Below are 19,358 nucleotides of genomic sequence, written 5' to 3'. Positions count from 1 at the left end.
AGCGAGAGAGCTAATATTTCAGTCCATTTACCGCTGCTGTGTTTTAGGAATGGCTCCTTCCTTTTGGAATTCTTGTCTTGACCCGCTCCTTCCCAGTGTTTATGTGGGGGAATTCGGGTCACTGCATCCCAAATCTGACATATGGGTCAATAATTTTAAGTTGAGGGACGGGAATGGTTGTCTGTGGCAAACTGGAATCATCTCCCACTCATTACTGTCAATGTGCAGTTGATTGGACTCACTACCAACCCCACATAAATCCTGTTATTTTGAGCAACACGGAATTTACATTGAGTAGTTCTCATAAATTCTCATCGAGAGGAACTCTTATTTATTCGTCAACGTTCACATTTTTTAATCTTAACGGCGGTATTGAAAGGACCCCGGTGTCTGATCACTGTAGGCCTAGCTCGTACTTAACAGGGCTGACGACACGGACACTTCCATCACATTCCCATTGGAATGTTTGACTGGGTTCTGCCCTTCGCCGTCCAAACAGTTTCTGGGGGATTCAGTACACTTGAACCAATTTATGATCTGTGTTGCTTGGCCTGTGACCCGGGACTACACCTCTACTAATGCCTCCACACTGTAGGCCCAACACAAAGGCCAGACCTCCTCGCTCTCTTTGCCTAAATTCCTTTTAAAATATTTTGAGAGGGAATTCCAAGAGGTTGACGCAGGCAGATCGGCATTGATTCTGGCTGATGTTGATGCTGCTGCTGGTTCGCCTCCTTCAGTGAGGTAGCCGTTCTAGGGGGGTTTGAGGTTGATTTTTTTGCTTCCACGCCAGCCAGCATCAATGCTTCTGTTATTAATGGGGCTTGAGCTGTTTTGGAGAGGGGGGGACAACAACATACGGCCAAAAATGTAAGGGGGCACGTTTTAAACATTGTTAACACCTAAGCCTGGCATTCTGTTCATTCTTTTGTTAAGAGAGGGAGAGAGAGAAACACAAAGACCTGATTGCATTGCCTAGGGACTGAAACGCTATAGCTGCTTATTACAGCTAACTATGATGGGAGGACCACCAGAGTTGTGACTGATGTAGCTGCCTCCGGGGTGAGACAAAGGTTTACGTATTACACAAGCAATTTAGATGGTTTCTAAACATGTTGCCAAGACACTGGGTGCTGGCAGCCCTGTCCTTGTTTAGGTTCTCTTTCTCTCTCTCTCTCTCTTCTCCCCTCCATCTCTATCCTCAAATTTTGCATGGTGCGGGGGGGTGGGTGGGTGGGGGAGAAAAAGGACTGAAGGACTCTGCACTTTTGTGTTCTCTATGAACTACGAGTGAGCTAATAAATTCTTTCAGCCACTCAGCATAGCATTCACGGATATCCCCCAAAGATTACACACACAAATCACCGGACAATGGAGGCCGCCGGGATGGCCTGGGCGTCGCAGGGGCCCCGAGGACAAGCTGGAGAGAGAGAGAGAGAGATAGAGAGGGCTGGGGTGGGGTGGACTGGAGGGGGATCGAGGGGGAGCACTGGCTGGAGTCAAATGTTTTATAATGGTTTGTAATGCAGTAGTCAATGAGGGCGGTTGTGGAGGTACGGTATGTGGGGAGGACAGAAGAGGGGGATTTGGTTGGGAGGGGTGGGCACTGGGTATCTATAGAGACCAAGATGGAAGGAGACAGAGAGAGAGAGAAGGAAATATAGTGAGAAAAGTAGAGAGAAAGAGACAAGGTGGAGGGTGATTGGCTGTGGGTTATGGGTTGGCTTTGACTTTAGTTACTACCAGCACAAGCAGCAGAAAGAAAGAAAGAAAGAAAGAAAGAAAGAAAGAAAGAAAGAAAGAAAGAAAGAAAGAAAGAAAGAAAGAAAGAAAGAAAGAAAGAAAGAAAGAAAGAAAAAGTAGGGACATAATTAACTTGTTGGTCCTTTGTGTTTGTCCTCTGACTGCAGGCAGGAGATGAAAGGGGTTTGCTAGGTCTCACATTCCACCCCAATTACAAGAAGAACGGCAAGCTGTACGTCTCCTACACCACCAACCAGGAGCGCTGGGCCATCGGACCGCACGACCACATTCTGCGCGTGGTCGAGTACACCGTCTCCAGGTAACTACTGGAGAAACAAACCCATGCCAACCACTGATAATACAGAAACGTCCTGCATGTGGTCGAGTACACCGTCTGCCAAACATTTACCATTTACAGTTCAACCACTGATAATACAGAAACGTCCTGCATGTGGTCGAGTACACCGTCTCCAGGTAACTAGTGGAGAAACCCATGCCAAACATTTACCATTTACGGTTCAACCACTGATAATACAGAAACGTCCTGCGTGTGGTCGAGTACACCGTCTCCAGGTACAATCTGTGAAATTACATTGAAACAAAGTTGAATAAACGTTGAATTGACATCTATGTCCTGTGGGCACCGTCTCCAGGTAAAATGGGAAAATACCAAACCAAACCACCCCCTAGATACATTCATTGACCACACATGGTTCAACCAATGACGATGCAGAAACAAGCAAAGCCTAAATAAGATGGATTTCAGTGTCGATATTCCCGAGATAAATGTTTGCAGGTATAAAGTAAGGCTGGGAATTGCCAGGGACCTCACGATACGATATTATCATGATACTTAGGTGCCGATATGATATGTATTGCAATTCTCACGATTCTATATGTATTGCGATTCGCACTGTTATTTTATTGCAATGTTATTCGATGTTTCAAACATATTGCTCACAATATGTCTGCTGCAGAGGGACAAGCGAGAGCCATGAGAAAACAAGTTTTGATCAGTCATGGAAATAAAAGTGCTGAAAACATATTGGCTCCCTATTTATAAAGAAGATGGAGAACAAAACATGAGGGAAAAATACTGGAGTTTTGGAGCAGGTACACAAATAATATTGTGATACTGTCAAAACAATACGATATATCGTCAAAAATAATATCCCGATATGTAACATAACAATTTTTTCCCCATCACTAGTATAAAGTACAGTTGATGAACAGGAAATGTTTATTTTCTAGTGAGTTTTGAATGCAGCCGGCGTCGGCTTGCTGCCAAGTCAAGTCCCGCACCGTGAAACTTGTTTTCTGACGGCGACAGCTTTTGCTTTAATTGAAAATTGTAATGGCGCCGTATTACATTTTAGTCATTTAGCAGACGCTCTTATAGTAGTGAATGCATAAAAAAAAAAATGTACTGGCCCCCCGTGGGAATCGAACCCACAACCCTGGCATTGCACACACCATGCTGGTATTGCAAACACCATGCTCTACCAACTGAGCCACAGGGAAGAATTCTACAATGCCGCTAATGACAACTGTAGATGTTTGTGGCTCTGCTGGTGATATACCAGAGCTCCGTTGCACAAGCCGTGATTAACAACACAAACTTCTCGTAACTATACTAGTTAAAGTATTACGTTTTTATTATCATAATCACTGTTGTATGGCTCGGTTTAAAGACTTCATTTTTCAAACTGTTATAATCTTGGAGGTGGTGGCGTTTTGAGGAGGAGCCATGGCGTTGGTGTTTGTATGTCACTCAGTGTGAAATAGTCAATCTCTTCCTGGCAGAGCAACGACCCTGAAGGAACAAAATAAGAAACTCTCTGTCTAAACACCCTGCCCAAAATAACACATCATTAAACATTTTGTGGCTGTTAATATGAAGCCAAATCTTTTCTCTGGACTTGGAAAGTCATCACTTTATGGGTTTGAGTTACAGCTTTGAGTTGAGATTCACCCTAACATCGTAATAACGTCCTAACTCTGAGCTTTAATGAAGCGTCAAATCCAAAACCCAATGTCTCCAGACAACAAGCTCATTAAACACTCTTCTCGTTGGCGTGTTGTCGGTGAGTTAGCTTGTTTTTACATGTCAGCATTTTCTCCTGCAGTGGTATCATCTTACTCACGTACAGAATTGCTCTTTTTTCATCCAGGCATTACATGTGCACCCCTCTGTTTAATCAGGACATCCTTTAAATATACGTCTCAAACATTCTTTACCTTTTTTCTCAATATGTGTAGTAGGCCCCAATAGTGTCAACATATGTTTAGGGCTCATTTTGGTTAATGCAGGGGTGTGTTAGGGCTGGGTTGGAGAAAAAGCATGCACACACTATGACCCCTAAGACTGTCCACCCTTGGTATGGAATGTATTGAAGCGTCACGCCAGCCTCTGACAATACACTCTAGGTTCCACTCATAGAGATATAAAACAATACACTCTAGGTTCCACTCATAGAGATACAAAACAATACACTCTAGGTTCCTCTCATAGAGATATAAAACAATACACTCTAGGTTCCACTCATAGAGATATAAAACAATACACTCTAGGTTCCACTCATAGAGATATAAAACAATACACTCTAGGTTCCACTCATAGAGATACAAAACAATACACTCTAGGTTCCACTCATAGAGATATAAAACAATACACTCTAGGTTCCACTCATAGAGATACAAAACAATACACTCTAGGTTCCACTCATAGAGATACAAAACAATACACTCTAGGTTCCTCATAGAGATATAAAACAATACACTCTAGGTTCCTCTCATAGAGATATAAAACAATACACTCTAGGTTCCTCATAGAGATACAAAACAATACACTCTAGGTTCCTCATAGAGATACAAAACAATACACTCTAGGTTCCTCATAGAGATACAAAACAATACACTCTAGGTTCCTCTCATAGAGATATAAAACAATACACTCTAGGTTCCTCTCATAGAGATATAAAACAATACACTCTAGGTTCCTCTCATAGAGATACAAAACAATACACTCTAGGTTCCTCTCATAGAGATATAAAACAATACACTCTAGGTTCCTCTCATAGAGATATAAAACAATACACTCTAGGTTCCTCTCATAGAGATATAAAACAATACACTCTACGTTCCTCTCATAGAGATATAAAACAATACACTCTAGGTTCCTCTCATAGAGATATAAAACAATACACTCTAGGTTCCTCATAGAGATATAAAACAATACACTCTAGGTTCCTCATAGAGATATAAAACAATACACTCTAGGTTCCTCTCATAGAGATATAAAACAATACACTCTAGGTTCCTCTCATAGAGATACAAAACAATACACTCTACGTTCCTCTCATAGAGATATAAAACAATACACTCTAGGTTCCTCTCATAGAGATACAAAACAATACACTCTAGGTTCCTCTCATAGAGATATAAAACAATACACTCTAGGTTCCTCTCATAGAGATACAAAACAATACACTCTAGGTTCCACTCATAGAGATACAAAACAATACACTCTAGGTTCCTCTCATAGAGATATAAAACAATACACTCTAGGTTCCTCTCATAGAGATATAAAACAATACACTCTAGGTTCCTCTCATAGAGATATGAAACAATACACTCTAGGTTCCACTCATAGAGATATAAAACAATACACTCTAGGTTCCTCTCATAGAGATATAAAACAATACACTAGGTTCCTCATAGAGATATAAAACAATACACTCTAGGTTCCTCTCATAGAGATATAAAACAATACACTCTAGGTTCCTCTCATAGAGATATAAAACAATACACTCTAGGTTCCTCTCATAGAGATATGAAACAATTCACTCTAGGTTCCACTCATAGAGATACAAAACAATACACTCTAGGTTCCTCATAGAGATATAAAACAATACACTCTAGGTTCCTCTCATAGAGATATGAAACAATTCACTCTAGGTTCCACTCATAGAGATATAAAACAATACACTCTAGGTTCCTCATAGAGATATAAAACAATACACTCTAGGTTCCACTCATAGAGATACAAAACAATACACTCTAGGTTCCTCTCATAGAGATATGAAACAATACACTCTAGGTTCCTCTCATAGAGATATAAAACAATACACTCTAGGTTCCTCTCATAGAGATATAAAACAATACACTCTAGGTTCCACTCATAGAGATACAAAACAATACATTCTAGGTTCCTCTCATAGAGATACAAAACAATACACTCTAGGTTCCTCATAGAGATATAAAACAATACACTCTAGGTTCCTCTCATAGAGATATAAAACAATACACTCTAGGTTCCACTCATAGAGATACAAAACAATACACTCTACGTTCCTCTCATAGAGATATAAAACAATACACTCTAGGTTCCTCTCATAGACATAAAAAACTATGCATTTGATCGAACACTTTTCGATTTAATTTTGTTGATCAGGAAAAACCCGAATGTGGTGGACAGTAGGACCACGCGGATGCTGATAGAAGTGGCAGAGCTGCACAGGAAGCACCTGGGAGGACAGCTGCTGTTTGGCCCTGACGGCCTGCTGCACATCGTCCTGGGAGACGGCATGATCACCCTGGACGACATGGAGGAGATGGACGGCCTCAGGTGAGACCCAGGGGTCAGGGGGTCAAAGGTCAAGGGCAATGTGTAGGCTTTTGGGGATTAGTCTGTGGGGATCATTCTGTCAGAATCTTTAGTATGTGTATCTTTCTATGGCCATGTTTCTATGGGTATCTTTCTATGGCCATCTTTCTATGGCCATCTTTTCTATGGGTATCTTTCTATGACCATCTTTCTATGGGTATCTTTCTATGGCCATCTTTCTATGGCCATCTTTCTATGGGAATCTTTCTATGGGTATCTTTCTATGAGTATCTTTCAATGGCCATCTTTCTATTCACATCTTTCTATGGGAATCTTTCTATGGCCATCTTTCTATGGCCATCTTTCTATGGGAATCTTTCTATGGGTATCTTTCTATGAGTATCTTTCAATGGCCATCTTTCTATTCACATCTTTCTATGGATATCTTTCTATGGCCATCTTTCTATGTGCGTCTTTCTATGTGCGTCTTTCTATGGGAATCTTTCTATGGCCATCTTTCTATGTGCGTCTTTCTATGGGCATCTTTCTATGGCCATCTTTCTATGGGCATCTTTCGATGGCCATCATTCTATGGGTATCTGTCTATGGGAATCTTTCTATGGACATCTTTCTGCTAGTATTTTTTAGGCCACTGTAGGCAATTTCCCAAAAACTTAAAGGATAGTAAGTCTTCTAACATTTGGCAAGATGAAACAATATGGCAGCAGTAAACCAAGACAGTAGCTACAGTTTTTCCACCTGCACCACTTTCCTCCCACCTAACCAGTTGTCCTTTCTTGTGTGTGCTGTCTGCAGTGATTTCACAGGGTCTGTGTTGAGGGTGGACGTGGACACAGACTGCTGCACGGCTCCCTACTCCATACCCAGGAACAACCCCTACTTCAACAGCACCAACCAGCCACCAGAAATCTTTGCCCACGGACTGCATGACCCAGGCAGGTGAGTGAAATGCTCCATGGCCATACCTGATACCTGTACCCACCCAGAGAATCCCCCCCAATACTTCACATACCTGATACCTGTACCCACCCAGAGAATCCCCCAATACTTCACATACCTGATACCTGTACCCACCCAGAGAATCCCCCCAATACTTCACATACCTGATACCTGTACCCAGCCAGAGAATCCCCCAATACTTCACATACCTGATACCTGTACCCACCCAGAGAATCCCCCAATACTTCACATACCTGATACCTGTACCCAGCCAGAGAATCCCCCAATACTTCACATACCTGATACCTGTACCCACCCAGAGAATCCCCCCAATACTTCACATACCTGATACCTGTACCCAGCCAGAGAATCCCCCCAATACTTCACATACCTGATACCTGTACCCACCCAGAGAATCCCCCCAATACTTCACATACCTGATACATGTACCCAGCCAGAGAATCCCCCCAATACTTCACATACCTGATACCTGTACCCACCCAGAGAATCCCCCCAATACTTCACATACCTGATACCTGTACCCACCCAGAGAATACCACCAATACTTTACATACCTGATACCTGTACCCAGCCAGAGAATCCCCCAATACATCACTATGGTGTGTGTGTATCTTCTCATATATTAATATTTGTATATAGTATGTTGTTTTTAATTGTGAGTGACAGTTAATTGTGAGTGACTGTTGCACCTATTCCTTTGTAGTGTGTATCTTCTCAACCATGGGCATGATCAGATCACTCCGTGTGTTACTGCCTCGGTTGTTCTGTGTCTTCACATGGTAAAAGGTTGATCATGGATTGACTGTACTAGGCTATGAGCTTCATTAGAACGTGTTCATCAATCTTACTGAGTTGTAGCTGTGTGTGTGTGAGATATGCAGCTATTGATTTACAGTACCCCCGTTGCCTGCCACCGTTTTATCATGTGGCACGACCACCCCAAGGTGATCGTTGATACTCAGGGAGTGACGCATCATCGCAGATGGACAGTGCCATGACGTTCCAATGTTTTTCCCACTTATCCGTTCATTCCTGCCTTTCCCCAGGTGTGCCGTGGACCGGCATCATACGGATAACAACGGGAGTCTGTTGATCCTGTGCACGGACGCCAGCGGTAGGAACGCGTCAGCAGGGAGAATACTGGCGATCACTAAGGGGAAAGACTACGGTGAGTTCCTTCTTCTAATGGTTTTCCCTAACAACACTGAGGATGTGTCCCAAATGGCACCCTATTCCCTATATAGTGCACTACTTCTGAGCAGAGTGCATGAGCCCTGGTTATAAGTAGTGCACTTTATAGTAGACAGGCTGCCATTTGGGACCTTTAGGAGCCTCAGAGTGCCCTTTAGGAGTCTGTCTGGAATACATCAATGGGACATTAATGTTGCTTGTTATGAAAATAGCTCTGTCTGCCTTACAGTCTCATTTCATGTCCTCTCTCACCTTGGGAAAGTGTGGAAGAATCTGATGGAATTCCTCACAAATGACCTTTTTGGATAACCTTTCATTTTACTGTGTGTTCTGCACGAGAAAAACGATGTCTGTTTTCTTGGAATACAACTGGATTCTTTCTTATTGTGAGAATGCGGTATTTGGTCAGCCTCCAACTTGTTCAGTACACAGTGTATCTGAGTTTTTATTTAAAGTATCAGAAGTTATTGTGATCCACAAACGATTCGTCCTCGCATATCGTTGCCAGGGGAATGTGAGTTTGTGTCCATGAATATGATTTATAGTTGTCAGCCATGATGAATATCTTGATGATGGGTTAGTATAGTTGAAAGCACTCTAAACAGAGCCATGAGGACCTGGGGTTCATATTCTCCTTGGTGCACGTCAAAAGAGCATAATCGACACCAGAACACTCTTTCTAACACAATGAAGAAATTAGTGCTTTTGTTTGGTTTGAATCATGTAGAGCTGTTTGTTTGATTCTAATAACCACACAATGAGTGCTATTTCAGCCACCCGCAAAACAACCCCCCCTAACCCCCTTCCCCCCAGCCCCTCAGCCTAGTTTAAAGCCCCCACCCATTCCATTGGCCACCTCTCACCCAGGACGACCACTGATTAGGCCAAATTACCCCAGATCCCGGCCCCGATTATACTATTGCCATGATGGAGGTGGAGTTCATTACCTATCTGATTACACCCTAATAGGAGCGAGAACTCCTCACATCATAATGTCCATTATTCCCATAATGACTACATAATGATTTACATTCATGTTGTCCCAAAAATACACTAAAACTCCATCATCAACCTCCTGCGCTATTTAGTACAACCATCACTTAATTTGTTCAGTTTCAACGTTAATGAAGAGGTATGGTGGCGGTTAAAGTCCTATATCGACATTACATTTTAATCCAGTTTAGCAAAGTTGTTTTTAACAAGGCAAGGCCTCAGTCACAGTAATTGAAAGCACCCTCCACTACGTACTAATGGACTCGTGACAGATGGCAGTAAACATGGATATCCTTTTCTCTTCCTACACCAACAGAGAAAACAGGACTCATTAGAGTGGGCATAAATCACACCCAGGTCTCAGGGAGTCACAGTCATTAGGCTAGGGTCTGACCATGGCAGCTCCAGGTCTCAGGGAGCCACAGTCATTAGGCTAGGGTCTGACCATGGCAGCTCCAGGTCTCAGGGAGTCACAGTCATTAGGCTAGGGTCTGACCATGGCAGCTCCAGGTCTCAGGGAGCCACAGTCATTAGGCTAGGGTCTGACCATGGCAGCTCCAGGTCTCAGGGAGTCACAGTCATTAGGCTAGGGTCTGACCATGGCAGCTCCAGGTCTCAGGGAGTCACAGTCATTAGGCTAGGGTCTGACCATGGCAGCTCCAGGTCTCAGGGAGCCACAGTCATTAGGCTAGGGTCTGACCATGGCAGCTCCAGGTCTCAGGGAGTCACAGTCATTAGGCTAGGGTCTGACCATGGCAGCTCCAGGTCTCAGGGAGCCACAGTCATTAGGCTAGGGTCTGACCATGGCAGCTCCAGGTCTCAGGGAGTCACAGTCATTAGGCTAGGGTCTGACCATGGCAGCTCCAGGTCTCAGGGAGTCACAGTCATTAGGCTAGGGTCTGACCATGGCAGCTCCAGGTCTCAGGGAGTCACAGTCATTAGGCTAGGGTCTGACCATGGCAGCTCCAGGTCTCAGGGAGTCACAGTCATTAGGCTAGGGTCTGACCATGGCAGCTCCAGGTCTCAGGGAGTCACAGTCATTAGGCTAGGGTCTGACCATGGCAGCTCCAGGTCTCAGGGAGTCACAGTCATTAGGCTAGGGTCTGACCATGGCAGCTCCAGGTCTCAGGGAGTCACAGTCATTAGGCTAGGGTCTGACCATGGCAGCTCCAGGTCTCAGGGAGTCACAGTCATTAGGCTAGGGTCTGACCATGGCAGCTCCAGGTCTCAGGGAGTCACAGTCATTAGGCTAGGGTCTGACCATGGCAGCTCCAGGTCTCAGGGAGTCACAGTCATTAGGCTAGGGTCTGACCATGGCAGCTCCAGGTCTCAGGGAGTCACAGTCATTAGGCTAGGGTCTGACCATGGCAGCTCCAGGTGCAGAGTGAAGGTATGGTACCATGTTTGCCACCACAGAGAATACTATTGTACACTCTTAGCTAAAAAGGTGCTATCTAGAACCAAAAAGGGTTCTTCGGCTGTCCTCATAGGAGCACCCTTTGTAGAACCTAAAGAAGGGGTTCTACCTGGAATCGAAAAGGGTTCTTCTAAGGGGACAGCCACAGAACACTTTTGGAACCTTTTTTTCTAAGAGTGTAGGGAATAAACAGAGTGAAACTCCCTGCATATTATATGAGTGTAATATCTAAGATGTAGCTAGTCATATTTTGGTCAAGCTGTCAAATGACAGCTATCTTAGGCTGAAAATAATAACTTTTGACAAATGCTATATGTTCCAAAAAGTACATTCTTTGGGAGGGATACACAAATTGACTTAAAATACCACAATCATTCTGCATTCGATTTTTGGAGCTTGTAGAGATCTAACTCTGTCTAAGTGTCATATGGCACTATATACTGTGTATAGTGCACTATATGTATAGTGCACTACTTTTGACCAGAGCTCTATGGGCCTTGGTTAAAGAATAGTGCACTTTAAAGACAATAGGGTGCAATTTGGGACACAGTCTCTGTAATTACACTGATCTGAGGCCTGTGTATCTATATTTATGTAGAGAACGAGGCATCCATCTTAATGATACTGATCGGAGGCCTGTACCTGTGTGTTTCTGTGGAGAACGAGGCGTCCATCTTAATGATACTGATCTGAGGCCTGTGTATCTGTGTGTTTCTGTAGAGAAAGAGGCGTCCATCTTAATGATACTGATCTGAGGCCTGTGTATCTGTGTGTTTCTGTAGAGAACGAGGCGTCCATCTTTGACCTGGCGACCAGTGGAGGAGCAGCACCTGTGGGAGGGTTCATCTACAGAGGCTGCCAGTCCAGAAGGCTCTACGGGAGCTATGTGTTCGGAGACAAGAACGGGTAAGTTTATAAGTTCTAAATATTATAACAGGGTTTTTATTTATCGTCAAATGATCTAGATTAAATGTGTAGCTAGTTTGAATCAAACGTAATTGTTTTCTCATTTGGAACATTCTACAACGGTTCTAGTGTTCATTGACTTTGAATTGAACAAACACAAACAGCTGTGTTCAGTAACCCGACTTTGCTATGGTGAACGTAACTCTGAGGTAAACACCATGCCAATTGACGTCCATCCCCTGATTCTGTCCATGGTCACCGTGCCAACATAAACCCAGTGTTCCATCCACGTTGGGGGGAAAACATTACTATCACATTACTGACACTACTACTGCTCAGGCTCATTCACTGTAAATGGAGACGTGATTTCCTGCTCCGGTTGGTTGGTCCGTTTGGCTACGGCCTCGTGTTGTTCACACGTCTCATTGGTTGATAATTAATCTTCCTCTCTTGCTGAAGTCAAACCTCGCCTCTTGAATAAACAAAGGAAATAAAGACGCTGAAGGAAGTACGCTATTGAGACATCATGGCAATGTGTTTGGAAAAATGACTCGCAGCTACTTAGTCTCATTTCAGTTTATGAGGGGCACGTTGTTGTGAAAGGGCGAGGAGGATTTTGGCATCATGTTTATTTGGAAACCAAAAGACTTCATGCACACTAAGGAACTGAAACACAAGACTGTTGTGCTGTGACCTGGAAGGAAACAATGTGCCGTTTTTTCTGACCCCTGACCTGTGCTTAATGCTCGCATGACTGTAACAGTGTGCTGATGTTGCTCTGTGTTTATTTGTGTGCGCGTGTGTGTGCGTGCGTATGTGTGCGTTTCAGGAACCTGCGGATCCTCCAGAAGGGCTCAGCGGCGGCGAGGGACCAGTGGCAGGAGAAAGCTCTGTGTCTGGGGACCAGCAGCTCCTGTGGCTCCACTCTGGTGGGACATATCCTGGGCTTCGGAGAGGACCAACTAGGTCAGTAGAACCAGCACCAAGGCTGTTTCCCAAATGGCACCCTATTCCCAATATAGTGCAGTACTTTTTGACCAGAGCACTATGGGCCCTTGTTGAAAGTAGTGCACTAAATAGGGAATGGGGTGCCATTTGGGATCCAGTCCAACTCTCTCTAGTCTAAAGACTGGCCCCTACATGTATAGCCACATTATTATATGTCAATTTCTGTGTCTTTCTGGGTCTCTCTCTCTCTCTCTACATCTGAGCTGATGTTATGAGTGAAAGCTTTTGTCAACAAAGGGTCTGGATGCAGAAGATAGATTGCAGAGTGTCAAGCCATCCTGAAATCCGTGTTTACACCCAATGACAGATGTCAAAACTGTGGAAAACTCTAGTTCAGAATCATTGGGGCATTGTATATGGAACAATGGTACATGTATTTACATAGTACATCCCTGGAGTGCGATGTCAATGTTCAACATGTTTCCACTCGGTTGGGTTTAGAAACAAGACTTCTCCAATTGAGTTTCCGAGATTAGGAAGTGAGGGGAAAAACGTCCGCGGAGTCTCAAATTCAAGCCGTTATTCGAGTGATATTCATGATATTGGACCAGAAAACCAACAGAGGTCACACACGCTGTGAGGGGAACTAATACCTTCATCCCTTCCCGCCGTGTCACCTTTCCTCCATGGCACGTTCCAGCGGCAGGATATTAAAGTCTCCCTGCTTCCTGAAGGATTATATGGTCATTTCCATACGATAGCACCAGGCCTCAAAGAGCCTACTGATATGACATGTAGTTGGCCACCTGGTGATGAATGTTTCTGGTCTGTGTTATTGTTTACCAGCCTGCCAGTCACACCATCTTAGGTGAGGTTAGGTTCGCTACATCAACAAACCCACTGAACCCAATTCATTGTATCCCCGTTTGACAAAAGGACTCACTGTGAGCTCATGTTTTGCAGAGAACTAATTATCCATATTGGCATACAGCGGGCACACAGGGTTAACCATGGGACTTGCCAGTATCTTGGCGTGGTGTTAGTTGAAGATTTTTGCTTTTGTTCATGATTTGTAAATGGGGCGGGGGTAGGCGAATGGTGGAGGGCTGTGCTGAGCTGGGCTGGCTTCCCACAACAGGGCCCCATTGACACATGTTTACAATTTGTCCTCTTATGGAGCCGTGTTGTGGGCTTGCTCCTCATTAAATGACTCGCCTGGTTCCAGTCAGGAGTATTCAGTTGTCCCGTGATACTCTGTCTCCCAAGTCCCATGGCAAGTGCAGCGCCGCAGGGATCCTGAGCAGGGCCTCTTCTCTTATTTTCTCTCTGTTTCTCTCTCTCAATTTCAATATCAATTTAACGGGTCTATTGACATGGGAAACATACAGTTGAATTTGGAAGTTTACGTACACTTATGTTGGAGTCATTAAAACTTGTCTTTCAACCACTCCACAAATTTCTTGTTAACAAACTATAGTTTTGTCAAGTCGGTTGGGACATCTACTTTGTGCATGACACAAGTAATTTTTCCAACAATTGTTTACAGACAGATTACTTCACTTATAATTCACTGTATCACAATTCCAGTGGGTCAGAAGTTTACATACACTAAGTTGACTGTGCCTTTAAACAGCTTGGAAAATTCCCGAAAATGATGTCATGGCTTTAGAAGCTTCTGATAGGCTAATTCACTTTATTTGAGTCGATTGGAGGTGTACCTGTGGATGTATTTCAAGACCTACCTTCCAACTCAGTGCCTCTTTGCTTGACATTATGGGAAAATGAAAAGAAATCAGCCAAGACCTCAGAAAAAAAATTGTAGACCTCCACAAGTCTGGTTCATCCTTGGGAGCAATTTCCAAATGCCTGAAGGTACCACGTTCATCTGTACAAACAATAGTACGCAAGTATAAACACCATGGGACCACACAGCCGTCATATCGCTAAGGAAGGAGACACGTTCTGTCTTCTAGAGATGAATGTACTTTGTTGCGAAATGTGCAAATCAATCCCAGAACAACAGCAAAGGACCTTGAGAAGATGCTGGAGTAAACAGGTACAAAAGTATCTATATCCACAGTAAAACAAGTCCTATATCGACATAACCTGAAAGGCTGCTCAGCAAGGAAGAAGCCACTGCTCCAAAACCGGCATAAAAAAGCCAGACTGCGGTTTGCAACTGCACATGGGGACAAAGATCGTAGTTTTTGGAGAAATGTCCTCTGGTCTGATGAAACAAAAATAGAACTGTTTGGCCATAATGACCATTGTTATGTTTGGAGGAAAAAGGGGGAGGCTTGCACGCCGAAGAACACCATCCAAACTGTGAAGCACGGGGGTGGCAGCATCATGTTGTGGGGGTGCTTTGCTGCAGGAGGGACTGGTGCACTTCACAAAATAGATGGCATCATGAGGGAGGAAAATTATGTGGATATATTGAAGCAACATCTCAAGACATCAGTCAGGAAGTTAAAGCTTGGTCGCAAATGGGTCTTCCAAATGGACAATGACCCCAAGCATACTTCCAAAGTTGTGGCAAAATGGCTTAAGGACAACAAAGTCAAGGTATGGGAGTGGCCATCACAAAGACCTGACCTCAATCCTATAGAAAATCTGTGGGCAGAACTGAAAAAGCGTGTGCGAGCAAGGAGGCCTACAATCCTGACTCAGTTACACCAGCTCTGTCAGGAGGAATGGGCCAAAATTCACCCAACTTATTGTGTGAAGCTTGTGGAAGGCTACCTGAAACGTTTGACCCAAGTTAAACAATTTAAAGGCAATGCTACCAAATACTAAACTTCTGACCCACTGGGAATGTGATGAAAGAAATAAAAGCTGAAATAAATCATTCTCTCTACTATTATTCTGACATTTCACATTCTTAAAATAAAGTGGTGATCCTAACTGACCTAAGACAGGGACTTTTTACTCTGATTAAATGTCAGGAATTGTGAAAAACTGAGTTTAAATGTATTTGGCTAAGGTGTATGTAAACTTCCGACTTCAACTGTATGTTAACATTGCCAAAGCAAGTGAACTAGATAATAAACAAAACTGAAATAAACAATACAAATTAACAGTAAATATTACACTCACAAAAGTTCCAAAAGAATAAAGACATTACAAATATCATATTATGTACAAATAGATAAAGTACAAAAGGGAAAATAAATAAACATAGATACACTGCTCAAAAAAATAAAGGGAACACTAAAATAACACATCCTAGATCTGAATGAATGAAATAATCTTATTAAATACTTTTTTCTTTACATAGTTGAATGTGCTGACAACAAAATCACACAAAAATAATCAATGGAAATCCAATTTATCAACCCATGGAGGTCTGGATTTGGAATCACACTCAAAATTAAAGTGGAAAACCACACTACAGGCTGATCCAACTTTGATGTAATGTCCTTAAAACAAGTCAAAATGAGGCTCAGTAGTGTGTGTGGCCTCCACGTGCCTGTATGACCTCCCTACAACGCCTGGGCATGCTCCTGATGAGGTGGCGGATGGTCTCCTGAGGGATCTCCTCCCAGACCTGGACTAAAGCATCCGCCAACTCCTGGACAGTCTGTGGTGCAACGTGGCGTTGGTGGATGGAGCGAGACATGATGTCCCAGATGTGCTCAATTGGATTCAGGTCTGGGGAACGGGCGGGCCAGTCCATAGCATCAATGCCTTCCTCTTGCAGGAACTGCTGACACACTCCAGCCACATGAGGTCTAGCATTGTCTTGCATTAGGAGGAACCCAGGGCCAACCGCACCAGCATATGGTCTCACAAGGGGTCTGAGGATCTCATCTCGGTACCTAATGGCAGTCAGGCTACCTCTGGCGAGCACATGGAGGACTGTGCGGCCCCCCAAAGAAATGCCACCCCACACCATGATTGACCCACTGCCAAACTGGTCATGCTGGAGGATGTTGCAGGCAGCAGAACGTTCTCCACGGCGTCTCCAGACTCTGTCACGTCTGTCACATGTGCTCAGTGTGAACCTGCTTTCATCTGTGAAGAGCACAGGGCGCCAGTGGCGAATTTGCCAATCTTGGTGTTCTCTGGCAAATGCCAAATGTCCTGCACGGTGTTGGGCTGTAAGCACAACCCCCACCTGTGGACGTCCGGCCCTCATACCACCCTCATGGAGTCTGTTTCTGACCGTTTGAGCAGACACATGCACATTTGTGGCCTGCTGGAGGTCATTTTGCAGGGCTCTGGCAGTGCTCCTCCTTGCACAAAGGCGGAGGTAGCGGACCTGCTGCTGGGTTGTTGCCCTCCTACGGCCTCCTCCACGTCTCCTGATGTACTGGCCTGTCTCCTGGTAGCGCCTCCATGCTCTGGACACTATGCTGACAGACACAGCAAACCTTCTTGCCACAGCTCGCATTGATGTGCCATCCTGGATGAGCTGCACTACCTGAGCCACTTGTGTGGGTTGTAGACTCCGTCTCATGCTACCACTAGAGTGAAAGCACCGCCAGCATTCAAAAGTGACCAAAACATCAGCCAGGAAGCATAGGAACTGAGAAGTGGTCTGTGGTCCCCACCTGCAGAACCACTCCTTTATTGGGTGTGTCTTGCTAATTGCCTATAATTTCCACCTGTTGTCTATTCCATTTGCACAACAGCATGTGAAATTTATTGTCAATCAGTGTTGCTTCCTAAATGGACAGTTTGATTTCACAGAAGTGTGATTGACTTGGAGTTACATTGTGTTGTTTAAGTGTTCCCTTTATTTTTTGAGCAGTGTATATGGGTTGTATTTACAATGCTGGTCTTCATAGGTTGCCCTTTTCTTGTGGCAACAGGGTTTCTTAACTGGTTGCCCTATTTCTCTTTCTCTCTCTCTCTCTCTCTCTCTCTCTCTCTCTCTCTCTCACACACTGTGTCTCTCTGTCTCTCTCTCACTCGCTCTCTCTTCTCTCCATCTTCTCTTCTCTTATTTGCTCTCTCTAGATAGGGCTGATGCCTGGACTACATTTCCCATGTAACCCCTGTTCTCCTCACCCCCAGGTGAAGTGTACATCCTGGCCACCAGTAAAAGCATGGCTCAGTCACACAGTGGGAAGCTCTACAAGCTAGTGGACCCTAAAAGGTAAAGAACACAACTTTCTTTGTGTGTCTGTGGCCTGCACATTTTCCTACACACAGCAGATATAGTGGCAGTGCAGGATCACAACTTCACAGGGAGAGGGAACGTCATACCTCCCTCCCTCCATCCCTTGTTTTCTACACCTCTCCAATACATCACACACACGCATGCACACAGCAGGGCTCTTATCCCCTTAAACAAATCATCACACAACGGCCGGTTCCCCGGCCAACACAAATCTCAGCGTGGTAATTGGAGAGTAAGCATACCGTTTCTAACTCCAGCACTACCAGCGGGCCCTGTTAGAGAGAGAGAGGGAGGATAGGAGAGAAGAAAGAGAGAGAGAGAGAGATCGAGGAGAGAGAGAGAGCGAGCACACGTGGCTCGCTGGGTATTTTCATAGCGTTTGACAGGGCTGCTTATACACTCCTGGAGAGAACGGAGGGCACCTGTCGACGAGTGGTAATGTTTTCCTCATAGTCGTAGGGAGGGATTTGTTACATGTGACTGGAATATCTGAAGGTTTGGGTTTTAATGAAGGGATGCTGTGTCCCAACAATGTGCCCCGCTGCGTCCCAACAATCCAGGTGGCACACAGCTGATAATGTGCTGGAGTTCCTGGTGGTAAATATTACTAGAGGAGATGGGTGCCTGTTAATCATTGTTGTATGCGTGCTAAACATTTTACCATGTGTTTTACTCTATTCAATATTTTCGATAATCATGAATCTTTAACAAATGATGTTTGCGTCAACCCTAGTACATGTGAAAAACATTTCTCCCAGCACACCAGGAGGTACGTACATGGGGTGTATGAAGTCCCCCTCCACCGCAGCCAACATCTGAGACGTGTAGGCCTTAAATGTCACTGATATATAGTCTGAATCATGAGAAATTACATTGAACACAACCAGATCCTCTCACTTTCTAATTCAAACCAATCGCTCTTCAAGCTGTGTCTTTCCACCCTCAGCCACCCAGAAATCATCCAGTCCCCCTTTTCAGCACGCTGGAATGGAGAACTAGAGATCCTCATGTAGGTTTAGGTTCTTCAGCTTAAGTGAAGTTGGCAGGGAGGCATGTGAAGCATCTAAAAACATTTCACTTGGCTTACAGTGGGAGTTAAGTCCAGGAAAGCGACAGAATAATGTTTCCTTAAGTCCATTTCACTTTATTGGAGTGTGTGTGTGTGTGTGTGCTTGCGTGTGTGGGACAATAGAAACAGATCCCTGGCTAATTATTGCTAAGGTGATGACAGTACCAACCAACTTACAATTAATTACGCCACAGATGTTTCTACGGGCCCCTTGGTGCCCCGCTCAATGTTTTATTTATGTTTTTTGGCATGGACACATTTTTCCAAACAACAATTCTTTCCACCCATATTTTGGGCTTGTTTAGTCTGTATAGTGGCCTGTGTGGTGCTGGGAGTCCGGCTTCTACACACGCACGTGCGCGCACACACACACACACAC

The 19,358-nt window shown here is 44.2% G+C and overlaps 1 protein-coding gene across 1 annotated transcript in view; it reads left to right on the top strand.

Moving 5' to 3' along the window:
• The window catches only part of LOC106602344 (hedgehog-interacting protein), a 47,557-nt gene that overhangs the window by 19,497 nt on the left and 8,702 nt on the right, over nucleotides 1–19,358 (top strand). Inside the window, exons 5-11 of the mRNA XM_045716574.1 lie at nucleotides 1,911–2,062; nucleotides 6,197–6,370; nucleotides 7,166–7,309; nucleotides 8,377–8,498; nucleotides 11,714–11,837; nucleotides 12,667–12,803; nucleotides 17,805–17,886. Of these exons, the coding sequence (XP_045572530.1) occupies nucleotides 1,911–2,062; nucleotides 6,197–6,370; nucleotides 7,166–7,309; nucleotides 8,377–8,498; nucleotides 11,714–11,837; nucleotides 12,667–12,803; nucleotides 17,805–17,886 (935 nt within the window). The remainder of the gene's footprint in view (nucleotides 1–1,910; nucleotides 2,063–6,196; nucleotides 6,371–7,165; nucleotides 7,310–8,376; nucleotides 8,499–11,713; nucleotides 11,838–12,666; nucleotides 12,804–17,804; nucleotides 17,887–19,358) is intronic.

The sequence above is a fragment of the Salmo salar genome, chromosome ssa04, assembly GCF_905237065.1.
Source record: "Salmo salar chromosome ssa04, Ssal_v3.1, whole genome shotgun sequence".
NCBI classification, from domain to species: domain Eukaryota; kingdom Metazoa; phylum Chordata; class Actinopteri; order Salmoniformes; family Salmonidae; genus Salmo; species Salmo salar.
The sequence above is the reverse complement of the archived record's forward strand: the minus strand, read 5'-3'. Positions and strand labels throughout refer to the sequence as shown.